The 15,175-nt window shown below is 34.6% G+C and overlaps 2 protein-coding genes and 1 non-coding gene across 3 annotated transcripts; 2 read left to right on the forward strand and 1 right to left on the reverse strand.

Annotated features, from left to right (window-relative positions):
• Positions 1-1,670: 1,670 nt before the first annotated feature.
• LOC111381504 (phosphoglycerate kinase, chloroplastic) lies at positions 1,671-5,380 on the forward strand. The gene is given in 7 exon segments (XM_023005291.1): positions 1,671-2,035; positions 2,843-2,920; positions 3,223-3,483; positions 3,586-3,903; positions 4,059-4,217; positions 4,477-4,682; positions 4,967-5,380. Coding segments are annotated over 7 exon segments (1,302 nt in total). The 5' UTR covers positions 1,671-1,843; the 3' UTR covers positions 5,055-5,380.
• An 899-nt stretch (positions 5,381-6,279) lies between these two features.
• TRNAR-CCG lies at positions 6,280-6,352 on the reverse strand. Its single transcript has one exon. It is a non-coding gene; the product is annotated as a tRNA-Arg (tRNA).
• Positions 6,353-7,016: 664 nt separating this feature from the next.
• On the forward strand, positions 7,017-15,024 carry LOC111381503 (proteasome subunit alpha type-2-A-like). The gene is made up of 12 exons (XM_023005290.1): positions 7,017-7,148; positions 7,542-7,624; positions 7,765-7,841; positions 8,405-8,469; positions 9,023-9,069; positions 9,499-9,574; positions 10,414-10,481; positions 11,231-11,300; positions 11,803-11,888; positions 14,131-14,193; positions 14,599-14,664; positions 14,752-15,024. Exons 2-12 carry the CDS (start codon positions 7,584-7,586, stop codon positions 14,798-14,800), a joined length of 708 nt encoding a protein of 235 aa, XP_022861058.1. The 5' UTR covers positions 7,017-7,148; positions 7,542-7,583; the 3' UTR covers positions 14,801-15,024.
• Positions 15,025-15,175: the final 151 nt, after the last annotated feature.

Here is a 15,175-nt window from a genome sequence, read left to right on the forward strand (position 1 = left end):
CATCCCTTAATGATGAAGAATTCCCTGCAGAATTCTTTGATTCAAAAATGGAGAAGTGATGGTGATTGAAGTAGCCCTACTTTAATAAAGAAATTTATTAAAGAAAAACTGTGGCTACTAGAAGACAGAAGATAAATCAAGAAAAGTCTCTATAATTGTGACTACTTCCTACCAATGGTCACAAGTGGCAGACAAAGATAAAAGATAAGGTATCCAATTTCAAAAGAAGTGGTCCACCCAACAAGAAGACAATGAAGAAATCGGTGGAGATAAGATGGCCTAGCTACCCAACAAAGAAAAGAGGAAGACACCTGTCCAAAATAAGATTCCAAAATCTCCTATAAAGGGAGGCATGAAGGAAGAAGGAGATCATCTCGAAATACCTTGAAATAACTTCTCTTAAAAAACACATTTAAGAGAAATCTTTTGTAATCTGATTACACTACTTGTATTCAGAAAAATATTAGATAGCTTGAAGATAGGAAAGCGTGTAATAAGGTAATCACTTATGGAGTTTTAAACTTCATAAGGTGAGTACCAAAGGTATGTAAATATAGTTTGTAAGCATGTACAATTTCAGTTTATGAATATCAAAGTAAAGTTTGTTATGTTCAACAAAGCTTTCATAAAAGGATTTCGTTAAGTTTCTTATGATTCCTCGGCAGTACAGATAGAGATTTTAAAAGATTTTCAAAACATTGATTTTGAATGGATGTTAGCCATGCCAAAGTACCCATCTTTGATGAATGGTTTAGGGGAAAAGGGCAGTTTTCTAACAAACAATTGTAGCACTTTGTGTGTGAGTTATCTTTTAAAATTCCGTTCCAAGTAGGAACTTGATTCTGAAAAGAGTTTGGATAGAGGTGAAAACAGAGACTCTGGATACTGTGAGATAGCGTCTGTGGAAACACGGCTAGTTCTCTAGAATAAGAAATGCAACCTTAATTGAAAAGCCTTTTGCGGAAGCAGTTGTGGACCCAAATGATTTCAAAAACATTTTAAATCTTTACTTGATTCGGAAGATTGATTAAGTACATGCAAAGCATCTATAAGAGCATACTGGAGGGAAAGCCTGTTTATTTCTACTTGATTACTGTAAGTTATTTACTTATCTTTACATGCTTATGCTTTAATTATCTTTGATGAGCAATTCACAAGCATCCACTTCTACTGTTAATAATGATAAAAATCTCATTTTATTTTTAGATGAAGAAGATGTTTCTTTTCTGCTTAAATTAGATGTAAAATCTGATGTGATATTCCCTATTGGTAAAGAAAAAATTGAAGAAATATATAGAGATATAGATTATAGTTGTAAGAATAATATAGGATTTGATTCTGTGAGAACTTATAAAGAAATAAGAAAAGTAGAAGATATTATAACTAAACATACGGATATACAAGAAGAAATCTCAGAAGGATTATTTAAAGGATATATAACCAAGAAAGGTCAACCTATAATCTTTGAAAAATTATTAAAATATAAAGAATATTTAAAAGTATTCAAAAGATTGAAAAATATAAATATAGGACCTGATTGACAATTTCTTAAAGATATAAAATAAATCTTATAAATAATTTTATTAAGGACAATATAGTACTTTTAATAAGAAAAGCTATTATGAAAAATAGGGAGAATCTACTTGCCATTTTCAAAATTGGCCCCAAAGATCTCAACCACCACTAGGGCCGCCCATCCGTCACTAGCTTCCTCCTCAAGACCCCTATTGGCGGCCTGGGTTTCGCCGGAGCCGCTTCTGTCCCCCTTCTCGCCCACCATGTAGCCACCAAGCTTCGATCTTTTAAGAGCTCTTCTTCTAAGCCCGTGAGGAGCTTCGCCTCTATGGCGAAAAAGAGTGTCGGAGACCTCACTGCCGCCGACCTCAAGGGTAAAAAGGTGTTTGTTAAAGCTGATTTGAATGTCCCACTCGATGATAATCAGAACATCACTGATGATACTAGGATTAGAGCTGCTGTTCCCACCATTAAGCACTTGATTAGCAATGGTGCCAAGGTTATTCTTTCAAGTCATTTGGTAAGTCGAAATCTATAATTTGATGAAGATTATAGTTTATATTATTGTATCTGATTGAATTTTTTCATGGATTTCTGCATTTTGGTGCATTATCCCGACTTTTTTTTCCTTACTGTTTAACTATGATTCACTGGAAGTGATCTAGTTAAACTCCCTACGATTCTGTTGCCTAAGATCAATTTCGGATTAGATTTCTAATGCAAGAGCATGCTTGAAATGGGATGGGTTTATTGTTGCCATTTTGAAATGACCCAATAAGGCCTTCGAAAGGTGTCATTCGAAGTGAGGCTGAAATGGAGTGGGCTTGAGATGGATTCCCAGACCCCATTCTAGGTGGTATAGGGTTGATTGCACCTCCCCCATGAGCTATTGCTTTTGGGCAAGGTGGTTGCATTGTCCTACATCAATTTCGCTCCGAGGTATAACAGTTGAATTATGCCTGGTTCTGAAATACTTAAAAATTATATTTATTGCTGCAAAGTTCTAATTGGGACATTAATCTGGAAATAATAAACCATTCAATCTCCTAATAAGCTAATATGTATAGGTTGGTTATGTTTTCTGTGTATGACGGTGGCTAATGTTTTCAAGTCCCATTTTCCATCATTGTTGATTTTCTAATTCTAGTTTTGGATCACTGTCTTGCAGTGCATCATTAATGTTGTTGTTTCTTTTCATTTTTTCCTCTTATTTGTTTGCAATTGGTAACAAATATTTCGTTGTTGTTTTTCTTTACTCTATATGCCAGCATAATTTCGATTGTACATGATTTCACCAGAAACTCTTGTTCTTTCCTGGCTTTTTCAGGGATGACCAAAAGGCGTCACTCCAAAACTTAGCCTTGCACCTCTCGTTCTTAGGCTATCTGAATTGTTTAGTGTCTCGGTATGTCTCAAAGTAAAAGTTGTGCGGTAAAGGAAAAAGAATATAAAAAGTGTCGTGGTATAATATTGTAATATGCCCCTATTTGGTGTGGATTAAAATCTAAGTCAAAGTCAATAATTAATTTAAACTACAGGTTTCAACAGATCTACAACTTTTCAACAACACATTTTACCCACTTTTGTCAAAATTGACTAAAAGCTGATTTTTATCTACACCTAACAGGGACTATATGATGTGATACAAATGCTACCAAAAGTAACTGATTTTGTTTTAACTTTTATCCCTTGGTGTATAATGAACAGGTTGTGAAGGCTGATGACTGCATTGGTCCAGAGGTTGAAAAGTTGGTTTCTTCACTACCTGAGGGCAGCGTTCTTCTTCTTGAGAACGTTAGGTTCTACAAAGAGGAAGAAAAGAACAAGCCTGAGTTTGCTAAGACTCTCGCATCATTGGCTGATATATATGTGAACGATGCATTTGGTACTGCACACAGAGCACATGCTTCTACTGAGGGAGTTGCAAAATTCTTGAAGCCCTCCGTTGCTGGTTTCCTTCTACAAAAGGTTAGATTTTCTTGATTAGACTATTACTGATTTATGCGAATGACTGAGCAATAGTATATCTGGTCTATAATATACCATTTTACTTCTAATTTGCTGCTTTAGGAGCTGGACTATCTTGTAGGGGCAGTTTCAAACCCTAAAAGGCCATTTGCGGCAATTGTCGGTGGTTCAAAGGTGCCCTCCAAGATTGGAGTGATTGAATCGCTTTTGGAGAAGTGTGATATCTTGCTTTTGGGCGGAGGAATGATCTTCACATTTTACACGGCACAAAGTCTTTCAGTTGGATCGTCCCTCGTGGAAGAAGACAAGCTGGATCTTGCAACATCCTTTGTCGAGAAGGCTAAAGCCAAAGGAGTTAGTCTCTTGTAACCTTCAGACGTGGTTGTGGCAGACAAGTTTGCTCCTGATGCGGATAGCAAGGTCTAGTGCTCGAGCTCGCTGCCAAAATTTTAAGTTGAAATTTAATTGCCTCCAGCAATATTTTATTGAACTATTGTTTCATAGAATTCTAGGCCTCTTGATTTTCTAATGAAAAGTTAACAGTTAAAGGCTAAATTGTTTGTTGGTTATTGCAGATTGTGCCGGCATTTGGCATCCCAGACGGCTGGATGGGGTTGGATATTGGACCAGATTCTATCAAGACATTTAATGATGCCTTGGAAACAAAAAAGACTGTTATTTGGAATGGACGAATGGGAGTGTTTGAATTTGATAAGTTTGCTGTTGGCACAGAGGTATGGAATACCTTAACTTTTTCATATTTTCGAGATGCCAGTCCACACAAATAGTATGTTCCTCAGATCTTGGTCTATTTTCATTGTGCTTCTTAAGCAATATAATCATTTCCATCATACAAGTTGACAATTCCATTATTTTTGAAAGATTGAGGTAGATGGAGCGTCTAAACTCAATTAAAAATGAAAGTTCAGTTTGCGATAAACACTAGAAGATTGTTGACTAACAGTGTTCATAACCGAATAGTTCAGTTTGCAGGCTGTTGCAAAGAAGCTAGCTGAACTTAGTGGGAAGGGAGTTACAACTATTATTGGAGGTGGAGATTCCGTTGCAGCTGTTGAGAAAGTTGGAGTTGCTGATGTGATGAGCCACATATCGACTGGTGGTGGTGCCAGTTTGGAGTTCTTGGAAGGCAAAGAGCTCCCCAGTGTCGTTGCCCTTGATGAAGCTGTTCCAGTTGCTGTGTAAGATTTATTATAGACTAGATTCTTATTCATTTAATTAACCCCATATCTATCTTGATGTCCACGTAAACTAGAAAAGTTTAGTATAAGAGGACGTTTTACCAATTTACCTTACTATTGATTTTATGGCTCGACCAGCCTTTTCTTGTTGAGAAATTTTGAGAACAAATAACGAAAAATTGAGGAAGAGGTGCCTGTTGAAATCTCAAAGTTTTTTGTTCTACTGTATCGAAAATAATGTAAGAAGTAAGAAATTCGATTGGTTATACTTGGTTTGGATGCAGAGTGTTTGACGGGGTAAAAAAGAGTAGTCATCACGAGAGTGTAAGCCCCGTTCGGTTAGTCCATCCTGGGATTGGACCAAGTGAATAACTGTGGATAGTCAGCCAAGACACTTCAGCAGGGTGGCTTTAGGGCTCCACACGTGTCTCAGCCCTTGCACAACGGCAAGAGTCACCGTGCTCAAGGTTACTCATTCCTGAGTCTGCATCTCGGCAGTTAGTGGCTCGGGGACTTCCCTGGGTCGGAGCCAAGCAAGAACTTGGTATCATGACCCATTCACTTCATCTCGTGGATATGGTGGAGTTTTATTCATCGTTTGTTATTTAAAGTGTATATTATTTTACTTAGCCACCGATGTGGGATTGTATAATTCCGTTGATGGGCCACAAATTTCAAGAACAGTCGGCCCAAGCCCGTGAATTAGAGTTGTAAGATTCCACGCAGGCATCCTAAACTTTTCTTTTAAAGGAGCCGGTTACAACTTACAACCTATTAAAAATCTGGCCGCATTCCAACAATTTCTTTCTATCGTTTACGTTTGGTTACCCTAATTATTCATTTTACTTAGCAACTAATTTAGACTTTAGCTTAATATTTAAAAAGTTTTTTTAGTTTAAAAGTTCTTCATTCATATAATATAAAACAAATTCTATAGATAAATGAACTTTTGAAAATCGATTCAAAAAATTTCTTCGTGGCGACATTTTGTAGATGCTAATATTTGAGGGGAATTATAAAATTATTAGTTAAAGCAAATCAATTTTTGATTAACTGTATATAAAAATATGCAAACGAAGCTAAATGTTAAAGAATAAAAAGTTCATTTAAATGGTTGAGAACAAATTTAATAGAGATGTTACAAGTTGAGGACTAATTCCAAACAACTAAAAAAATTTCCTTGTACAAAACTAAAACTTTAAATATAATTTTTCTAATTTTATTTGAAAAGACTTTTGAAATGTAAATTGTATTATTGAAAGTGACCTTCTTACTTCTTGAATCGATTCAAAATCAATTAAAAGTGACCGTTATTTTTATTTCTTCAAAATTGTCTTCCAAGTCCAGTCTTTTTCATGATTTTAAGGTGAAAATAAAAGATACAAATCCAGGATGGAAGATGGTTTTTCTAATTTTTTACTATATCGTATTCAAAAGGCACTGATTAAAAATTCAAACAACAGTTGAAGAGCAAAACCCATTTTCTTCGTGAGCTTCAAATGTGAGAAGGTGAGTCTTTTGCTGGCAAGTGGGGAATAGATAGAAGGGAAAAGTCAACTGTAAAAGAATCACATTCGAAAATAGCTGCGCTGCAAAACGATCGCGATGGGACTCGAACCCACAATCTCCCGCTCCGGAGGCGAGCGCCTTATCCATTAGGCCACGCGATCCTTCTGTGCGGTATTTGGCGTTTAATTAAAATTATAAAGTTTACTTCAAGTCCAAGCAATAAATCATCATAGTTTTTCAAGTTAAGGTTGTTGGTCACTCTTGCTTAATTTTAGTTTTAGTTTAAAAATCACTAAATTAATTGATTTTTAATTGGATAAATCTACTTGTACATAATTTTTTGTACATCAAGGTGTCCTCTACTCACATGAACGGGGTCCATTCAAATATTTTATTATGATGGACTCCACCTTATGTGAGTGGAGGATACCTTGATGTACAAAAAATTATGTACATTAGCAAAGTCGTTTTTAATTTGCTAAAGTAAGAGTTGAGATTAACATAAATCGATAATTACATACAAATTACATGAAATTGACTTTCTAATATTGACCGATTATGATTCCGCGAACATTAGTCTTTCTATTCTATTAGAGTGACCGAATGTAAAATCATAATAAACTCTATTAACTAGTAGCAGCAGCAGCTAAGAAAAGTGCTTTTGACTACCAATTTGAAGTTTCTTACAAATTTCAGGGATGATTGGTGAAATGAACAGTGAAAAATGTAACGCCGTTTGTGAAAGTTACCCTGAATAAAACCTCTTCGCTGCCACATAAGCCAGGCCCACTTTCGGATCTGAATATATCGTATTCGGGTCATTCAACGGGTTTCAGTAGCTGCATAAAACAAAAGGCGATCTTTAATTATTCTACAAGAAACCAGCAACAAAACCCCTCTATCTATCTGCTTCAACACTGCAATTGCAATCGCATTTCGTCGGAAAAGTTCTCCAAAGTACAGGAATCTCCTTATAACAATTTTCGTTAATCCCTTGAAATTGCGAAGGTTTTTTTTTTTTTTTTTTTTTGGAAACCAAAAAATGGGATTTTTCTTTTACGAAGTCTTTGCTGTCTTGATTTAAACTTGCGGTTGGTTCATTTCGTGTAGATCATAAGGGATGTAGGGCTGAACTTATATATTCATGTTTCTGAAACAAGTTCTTTTTGTTTTTCTGATGGATGGCCAGTGTGTCCAAATTGAAACTCTTTTAGGGCTCTGAGTTTTGTGTTTTCGGATAAATTTTTATCCATCTGAAATATTATTTAGCCCGAGTGTTTTTATTTTTTCTACTTGTATGTACACTCGAAATAAAATAGTTATAATGTATAACTTTTTCTTTCTTTTCAGTTCATTCTACAGGAGCTCAGTTAAAGTTTAATCTAGAAATCAATGGGTGACAGTCAGTATTCCTTCTCTCTCACCACTTTCAGGTATGCGTTCATCCACTGTATATATGTTCTAAATTTATTTCAATTTAAATTTTATACAGTTAAATTGCACTTATTTGACCCCTCTATTAAATTCTGTATATGTGTGTATGGATTATGATTTTTTATTGTTAATGGCACAGCCCCTCAGGAAAGCTTGTTCAGATTGAACATGCCTTAACTGCAGTTGGATCTGGTCAGACATCTTTAGGGATCAAAGGTAAATCTGGAACTTTTATTTCGATATTTTTTTATATTGTAAACCTTAATATGTAGGATTCGTATAACTAGACTGTTTAAAAAGGTTACTTGGGCCGTTGCTATGTTTTTCATGAGTAATGCACTAGAAATGTGTTGAAGATTTCAGCATATGATATATGTCTGTTGATGATGAACTTCCCTGCTTTCTGACCTTAAGTTCATTGTTTAAAGTTTTGATATGGTGGTTAATCCTCAATCCTCACCTGCCAAGTCTTATAAAGACGTAAGCTTACACTCTTTAGTGATTTAATAATGATGTCACTGGTATATTGGTCTCTATATGTGTATGCTGGGTTGTCAATGAATTGAAAAGTTTAAACGCATTTGTGAACAACAGCATTTCAGGCGAAGGATTGATATGCGGTGCTTTGTGGAGCGAAATAAAAGTTTTGCCTGTTGCTTCTCATTGAAAGTAGCATACCTTGGCTTTATGTGAAGAAAAATGACACTTTATTGAAAAAATCATCACTGCCGTATGAGTGTCTTTACGCGGTACTTACTTATATGCGGGTTTAATTGCAGCTGCTAATGGTGTTGTTATTGCAACGGAGAAGAAATTACCATCTATCTTGGTTGATGAAACATCGGTAAGTATATTTTACAGGTGCATTGGCAGCTTTTGAGTTCTAGTGGTTGCAATTACCACCCATTATTTATTTTAAATTCGTATGATGAGCTATATCTAAGTTCAGCATCCTTTTTGCCTCTATGATGTGGTAATGGTTATTCTATGCCAAGGCAGCCATGACAGTTATAACAATATAAACATGCGAAGTGTAAATACACCTTTTTCTGGGTATAGTCAAATAGAAAATACACACAAGAGTATTTCTTCAATGTGGATTTTCTCGACAAATGTGTCCATGTTTCATGGAGTTTCCTAGGTATAGTCAAATAAAGATCAATTTGATTGTATTCTTGCAAAAAGATGAGAGGCACTTGTGTTAGTTGATAACTTGACATGAATGATTTATGTTGTTTTTCCTTCTGGTGCAAATCTAGCCCCTTGCAAAATACTTTCGAATTTATGATATAAATTGGTTTGCAATTTTTCTTATCTGTTAGAGCATCTCTTTTTCTTCATTTATACATATTTTCAATGCCTTTGATGAACGCCCTTGTCCCCTTTTCTTCTTCCAGGTGCAAAAGATTCAGATTTTGACTCCGAATATTGGAGTTGTTTACAGGTTTAATACTAATTTATCTTGAAGCCGTTTTTTGTTAATGCTTAATTTCATAGGTTACCTTTGCCATTGCTATCCATTTAAGTACACAAAATGAACTAATCATTTTATTATAAGCATGTTAGGGTCATATGCTTTTAAAAGAATTCTTCAACTGTAGATTTATAGGCTGGGGATTTAGAGAAATATTTGATAGTACCAAGAGAGGCCTTAAATTTAAGATTCTCAGATTATTGAGAGCTCTATCCTTTGATAAATTCTACTGCTCAAACTCAAGTTTATAACTATCATGGGATCATATTATATCGCGTTATGTTTAGCCTCATTTACATGTAATAAACTTACCGAGTTATAAAATATTTTATGCTTGTATGCATTGCTTCTGTGCAGCTCATTGCAGAACTTAACCTGTTATATTTTCTCTTTGTGCAGTGGCATGGGCCCCGACTCTAGGGTGTTGGTTCGAAAAAGTAGGAAGCAGGCTGAGCAATATCACCGGCTTTATAAAGTATTTATATCTCTCTTGTATGATATAATTTTTTTCACTCTGCTTTTGTATATTTTAATATTAATTTTATGAGTATCTGTTTCATATTCTTATGCTATAGAATTTTCTATATCGTGATAGGAATTGATTGAGTCTTGAAATATGGCTGTAATGGTTGAAGTGGTGCTAAAATTTATTCTTTTATGCATCTTCAGTTCATTAATTTGTTGATCTAATAAAGCATCTCGAGTAATTCTTCTCCTGCACGTCTGCTTCTGAAGTAATCAAGTTTTTATGTTTCATCAGTTAATCCCAAACGCAAACTAATTTTACATCCGGCTAGTTCATGTTCGATCTGGACAACAAGGGTCTTTAAGGTTTTATGATATGGTGGTGAAGGTTATTTGTAAATTGGCTTGGGGATGTATGGAGTATGGAATAATTGAGTTCATTTTTATCTGAACATATTGAAAGCAGGAGTCACTGGATTAACTTTATCGTCTAGACTTCTATTTAGGTCCTATTACACAGTTTTATTTGACTATCCACATTCTAATACAGCTTTTCTTTCCCCTAGTTATATTGGCAGACATTAATATTTCCAGACACTTGCGTATTTTTTTTTTTTTGGTTGTTGGTGGGAGGGAGATTTGTAAAACCCATTTCCCTGAAATTCGTAGGGATCTTCGGACTTTTTTCCTCTCATCATTGAAAGCAGTTATTCAATTGCCTCTTCTTGAGCTTCTTTGTATGACTACACTTCTACTTGAATGATACTTGAGATTGTTACGAAGTGGAACTTTCTTAGCATGAACATATCACTTAATGCTGATCAGTTTTCTTGTGCATGTAATTTGTAGGAACCAATCCCTGTTACACAACTTGTGAGGGAGACTGCTGCTGTTATGCAGGAATTCACTCAATCAGGGTAGCTATATTTTATTGTTCCATTGTTTCACTTTCATTTTAATGAAGATAGTAGTGTTTGCTTCTGCAATTAATTTCAAGGCTTCCTTTTTTCTGATACCAGTGATATCATTATGAGGCTGATCACCTTATGGTAGCACTACTCTCTGGGCCATGATTTCCTTTTCCCCCTTTTGCCATCATTATGGGTGCTACTAATACCAGCCCAACAACTCATTCAGTCCTATTCTGTTTTTTTTTTCATAGATTCGATGGCTAAATTTTTAACGTGTGAAATGTATTTAGCTTGTAGGAGATTGGCTAAGGCGGCAAATAGAGTATTTGCAAATTGAAGATTTGGTTTGCCTGATTAGGATTTATTAGCTACGCTTTGCTAATGTTTCTTCTCCGTGACATTTCCAATAACCCCTGGCATCATGTCACATTTTTGTTGACGCATGATAACAAATTGGTCGAAGTAAATTATCTTTAGATAATTTTATTCACGTTCTATCTGAAAGAGTTAAAGTGGCTACTTGCTTTAGAAACAAGGTTCCTGGAAGAGAGAGCTGAATAATGACTATATGAATGGACAATCTGACCTCTGAACTTAACTATCACAGAGAGCAAAATTGGAGGACTATTAAATATGTTTCTTAATTAACCTTTCATGAAATTTTGAAATGACTTATTCGATATGTTTTTTCTATTATTATATCAGGCATAATTGCATAGCTTTTCTGATTCAATTCAATGCCTACTTTCTTACAGTGGTGTAAGGCCATTTGGTGTCTCTCTCCTGGTTGCGGGGTTTGATGACAAGGGACCACAACTATATCAGGTATGTCAGTCATTTCTTTTTGGCGTTATCCTTGTATTTCCTATTCCTTTTTCCTCACGGAACTCATTTCTAATTTTTTTATAAACTATTGCAGATTATGTGTTCTGCATTTTGGCATGAACTACTTCTCAAATTATGCTCTTAACTATTTTTTAAACACTGCATGTCTTAAAAACTATGCAGATATGATGTTTTGCATTTTTGGCATGAATTACTTACCTTTCAAATGTTCTTCTGCTTTGTGCGTGTTGAAACATCTATTAATGGACTGAAACCAAGGCACATTCTTTTCTTTCCCATGTTCTGCCCCATTAAAGGGTCTCCACTCTGAACTTTATTTATACAACCCTAAATATGTGTACTAGGATGAACACCTCTTTTTTTTTTTTTTAACACCTTTGTAGAACTTTCACTGTTTTGTTGGCTGAATGCTAAGCATGTAATCAAATCATTCTCTTATCTTTTTTCTGTAACTCCCCCCAATTACATGTTTGTTCTATAGGTGGATCCATCTGGTTCATACTTCTCTTGGAAGGCATCAGCCATGGGGAAGAATGTGTCCAATGCAAAGACTTTTTTGGAAAAGAGGTGGGTTGTTATTCATTTCTTTAGATTTGGTTTGGTAGGGTTTAACCATTGCCTTCTCTTCTCTTATGTCTGTTTTCATTTGACATTTTCTATGCACCAGATATATTAATCTCTTTGAGCAATTTTGAGCTGTAGAAGATGTCTACTAGCTTTTGTTCCTTAAAACATGGTCAATCTTGGCTTTCCAGCCATTGGTTAATGAACTCTTCTGTTGACTTCTCTTTTATACAGAAGTTGGTTGTTCTGAATTCATTTAAGGTGTTTTAAGATTGTAGAAATTTTTCATTTTTCAGAGAATTTGAGCATCGATCTCTCTTCGGGTTGGAAGATAAAATTGTGGCTGTTAAATAAAAGTCCTCCAGTCTCATCTTTTTGGATGAGCATGGTTTGTTGTTCAATATTTAGAAACATAAATAGAAAAAATCACATGGTTTGTGATACGTTCCACCCGATTATGCTAACCTATGTATTATTAACCAACTCCAAAAAGGGTAATTTTGTAAGTGACAAAAGTTAGTATTATTGTGGTGACCCGCATCCCTAACGATTTGAGTGTCACTTAGGCCCCGTTTGTTTCCCATTAATGTAAGAATGAGAATGAAAAAGATAGTTGTTACGAGTCCCACACAAGAGATAAAAATTCAAATATGGTAGCTTTGTGTGATAGATAATGATCATATTTTTCATTTTAATGGCCAAATAATGGGAAACGAATGGAGGCTAAATCATAAACTAAAACTAATTTAAAGAATATTCAACAAAATTATATAAATTATTAAAGCACTTACCAAAATCCAAATAATGGAATGAGTTTAATAAATTAACTTGAAATGAGAAATATCTTAAAATATTTTAAATCAAATGAAATAATAATAGTTTGACATTGTAATAATTTTATTATTGAAACTTTTGCCACTATAAGTCATCTCCGTGTTGACTGCCTCGAATCGTCAATTATCTGAAGAGTAGAGATATAATGGAGTAAGAATAATTCTCAATAAGCATGCATGGATAATGAATTCATATATGTACTTTTACAGAAAATTCATAACTTGCATAGGATGATATGAAAATTAGATCGAACTTATATGGTGCTAAATTTTCATTCGTAATGCTACTAAACTCATGTCCATTCTTAGTAAAACATTGCACCAAACATAACGTAGAAATATTATATACATAAACATTGGCTACCATAAACAAAAAGTACAACTTACTTTTTCACTGAACAATTCAAATGATAAAATAAGTTATTGTTGAAAAGATGTCCTTGGGCTGCATGTTGGGTTCATTATTCATGCGTAACGCTACTAGACTCCTAACTATTCTCAATAAAACATATGTAACATGGACCAAACATAACATAGCCGTATAAATATTATATACATAAACATTAGCCAACATAAACATAAAGTACAACTTTTTCACTGGACAATCAAAATGATAAAATGAGTTATTGTTGAAAAGAGATCCTTGAACCGCATGTTGTGTTGATTATTAACGTGTGATTGTATATGTGTAAGACTATATTTAATATAAATATGACAAGAAAAAGAGAGCAAATGGATAGACAAAGTTATAGAGGCAGAGAGCGTGTGTGTATAAATAGTTGTTGAAGGGTAGTTTAGTGTTGGGTTTGTCTTTTATTTATAGTGAAAATTCTTGATCATGTGAAGAAAAGTGAAAGGAAATGGCTAGATGCTAGACATTGTCAATACGTAAGTAGTGTATTGTCATGAAAATTGTCAAATTATTACCTTTAATCATGTGGTGAAATCAATTCACTTAGCTTAAAACTTGGTGTAAATAATGCATGTGATCAAATCAATTTCCTTTATTTACGTGGTCAAATCAATTATATTGGCTTGAAATGTAGCGTGAATAATGCATGTGGTCAATAAATCATCTTTAATCAAGACCAATGGCATGTTTATATAAGTTTTATGCATGATTTCATCTAACTTCCAATATAACTTTCTACTTAGGGTTCAAACTATTGGTCAATAACTAATAAGGTCATTAGACTAGACCAATAATCAATAAGGTCTTTCATAATAGCGCACTTAAGTCTTAAATTTAAATCTAACTAGTAGTAAAAATTTGGGATGTTAAAATTATGTATGGTATTATGACTTTTTATAGTGATTGGTAATCCAAGTTCAACTACCATTGATTTCTAGAACTGCTATAATCTTCTTATCACGTTTCCATTGATCAGGATTTATTTGGATACTTTTTGCAGGTACACTGATGATATGGAGCTTGATGATGCTGTGCACACTGCAATATTGACACTGAAGGAGGGGTAAGCACCTAAATTTTCCAATCTTTGCTTTCAGAAGCACTGTTTGCCCTTGAATTTTTTATTTTTGACGGAGATGTTGTGCCGGGTATTGAATCCATCAACTTCCTGTCTTTTGTTCTCATTTGAGAGAAAGTGACTGTAGTTGCACTTAAAGCTTGCTTTATACTATAAATTTAATAGGGTGAAAGAGAGCTTTTCAATTATATCCTAGGTTCATTTTAGAATTTTCGGTTTAGTTGGTTCTTCACAACAACCTGCTTTCTTGATTAAGATAAATTTGTATTGTTGCAACAGGCTTGACTATTTCTTTCTTCACCCCTGAAGACATGCATGTTGTTTATTCTGCAATTTTATCTTAGTATTCAAATTATTCATGATGATTACCCTTCATTCCAACCATCTCAGATTTGAAGGACAAATTTCTGGCAAAAACATCGAGATTGGCATAATTGGCAATGACAAGGTGTTCAGGCAAGTGTCTTCTTTTCTGAGTTGTTGAAGCTAAGTTCTAATTGATCATTGGGTAGTCGGTAATGGTAATTGCCTCTTTTGTTGCAGAGTTTTGACTCCTGCCGAAATCGATGATTACTTGCAGGAAGTGGAATAGTGTTAGTACCCCAGCTCAAGTTTTACCTTCTCGTTAAAATTCAGTGTTCGATTGTTGTGTGACTATTTGAGCTGCTACTGTTAAATCTTGTTCTAAATGATGTTATACAGCTATGTTGATTGTGAAACTTTGAATTAGAAATTTGAAGTACCATTTGTTCTTCTTGCAAGTAGCATAATGGTTAATCTTGGTTCGACGTTTATGGCAAACGCTTATTGGTATCATGTTGTGGTTCTCTTTTGGTCTTTTCCCTTTTATCCATCCATTTGTTCTCCTAGGAAGTAGCATAATGGTTAATCTTGGTTCGTCATATATGGCAAACGCTTATTGGAATCATGTTGTGGTTCTATTTTTTCTTTTTATCCATACATTTCG

This window comes from Olea europaea, unplaced genomic scaffold, assembly GCF_002742605.1.
Source record: "Olea europaea var. sylvestris unplaced genomic scaffold, O_europaea_v1 scaffold2316, whole genome shotgun sequence".
NCBI classification, from domain to species: Eukaryota; Viridiplantae; Streptophyta; class Magnoliopsida; order Lamiales; family Oleaceae; genus Olea; species Olea europaea.

Coding starts and splice junctions, on each gene's coding strand:
- LOC111381503 (XM_023005290.1), top strand. CDS start 7,584: ATGGGTGACAGTCAGTATTCCTTCTCTCTCACCACTTTCAG. Junction 10,482..11,230: donor CAGGAATTCACTCAATCAGG/GTAGCTATATTT, acceptor ACTTTCTTACAG/TGGTGTAAGGCCATTTGGTG. Junction 14,194..14,598: donor ATATTGACACTGAAGGAGGG/GTAAGCACCTAA, acceptor CAACCATCTCAG/ATTTGAAGGACAAATTTCTG.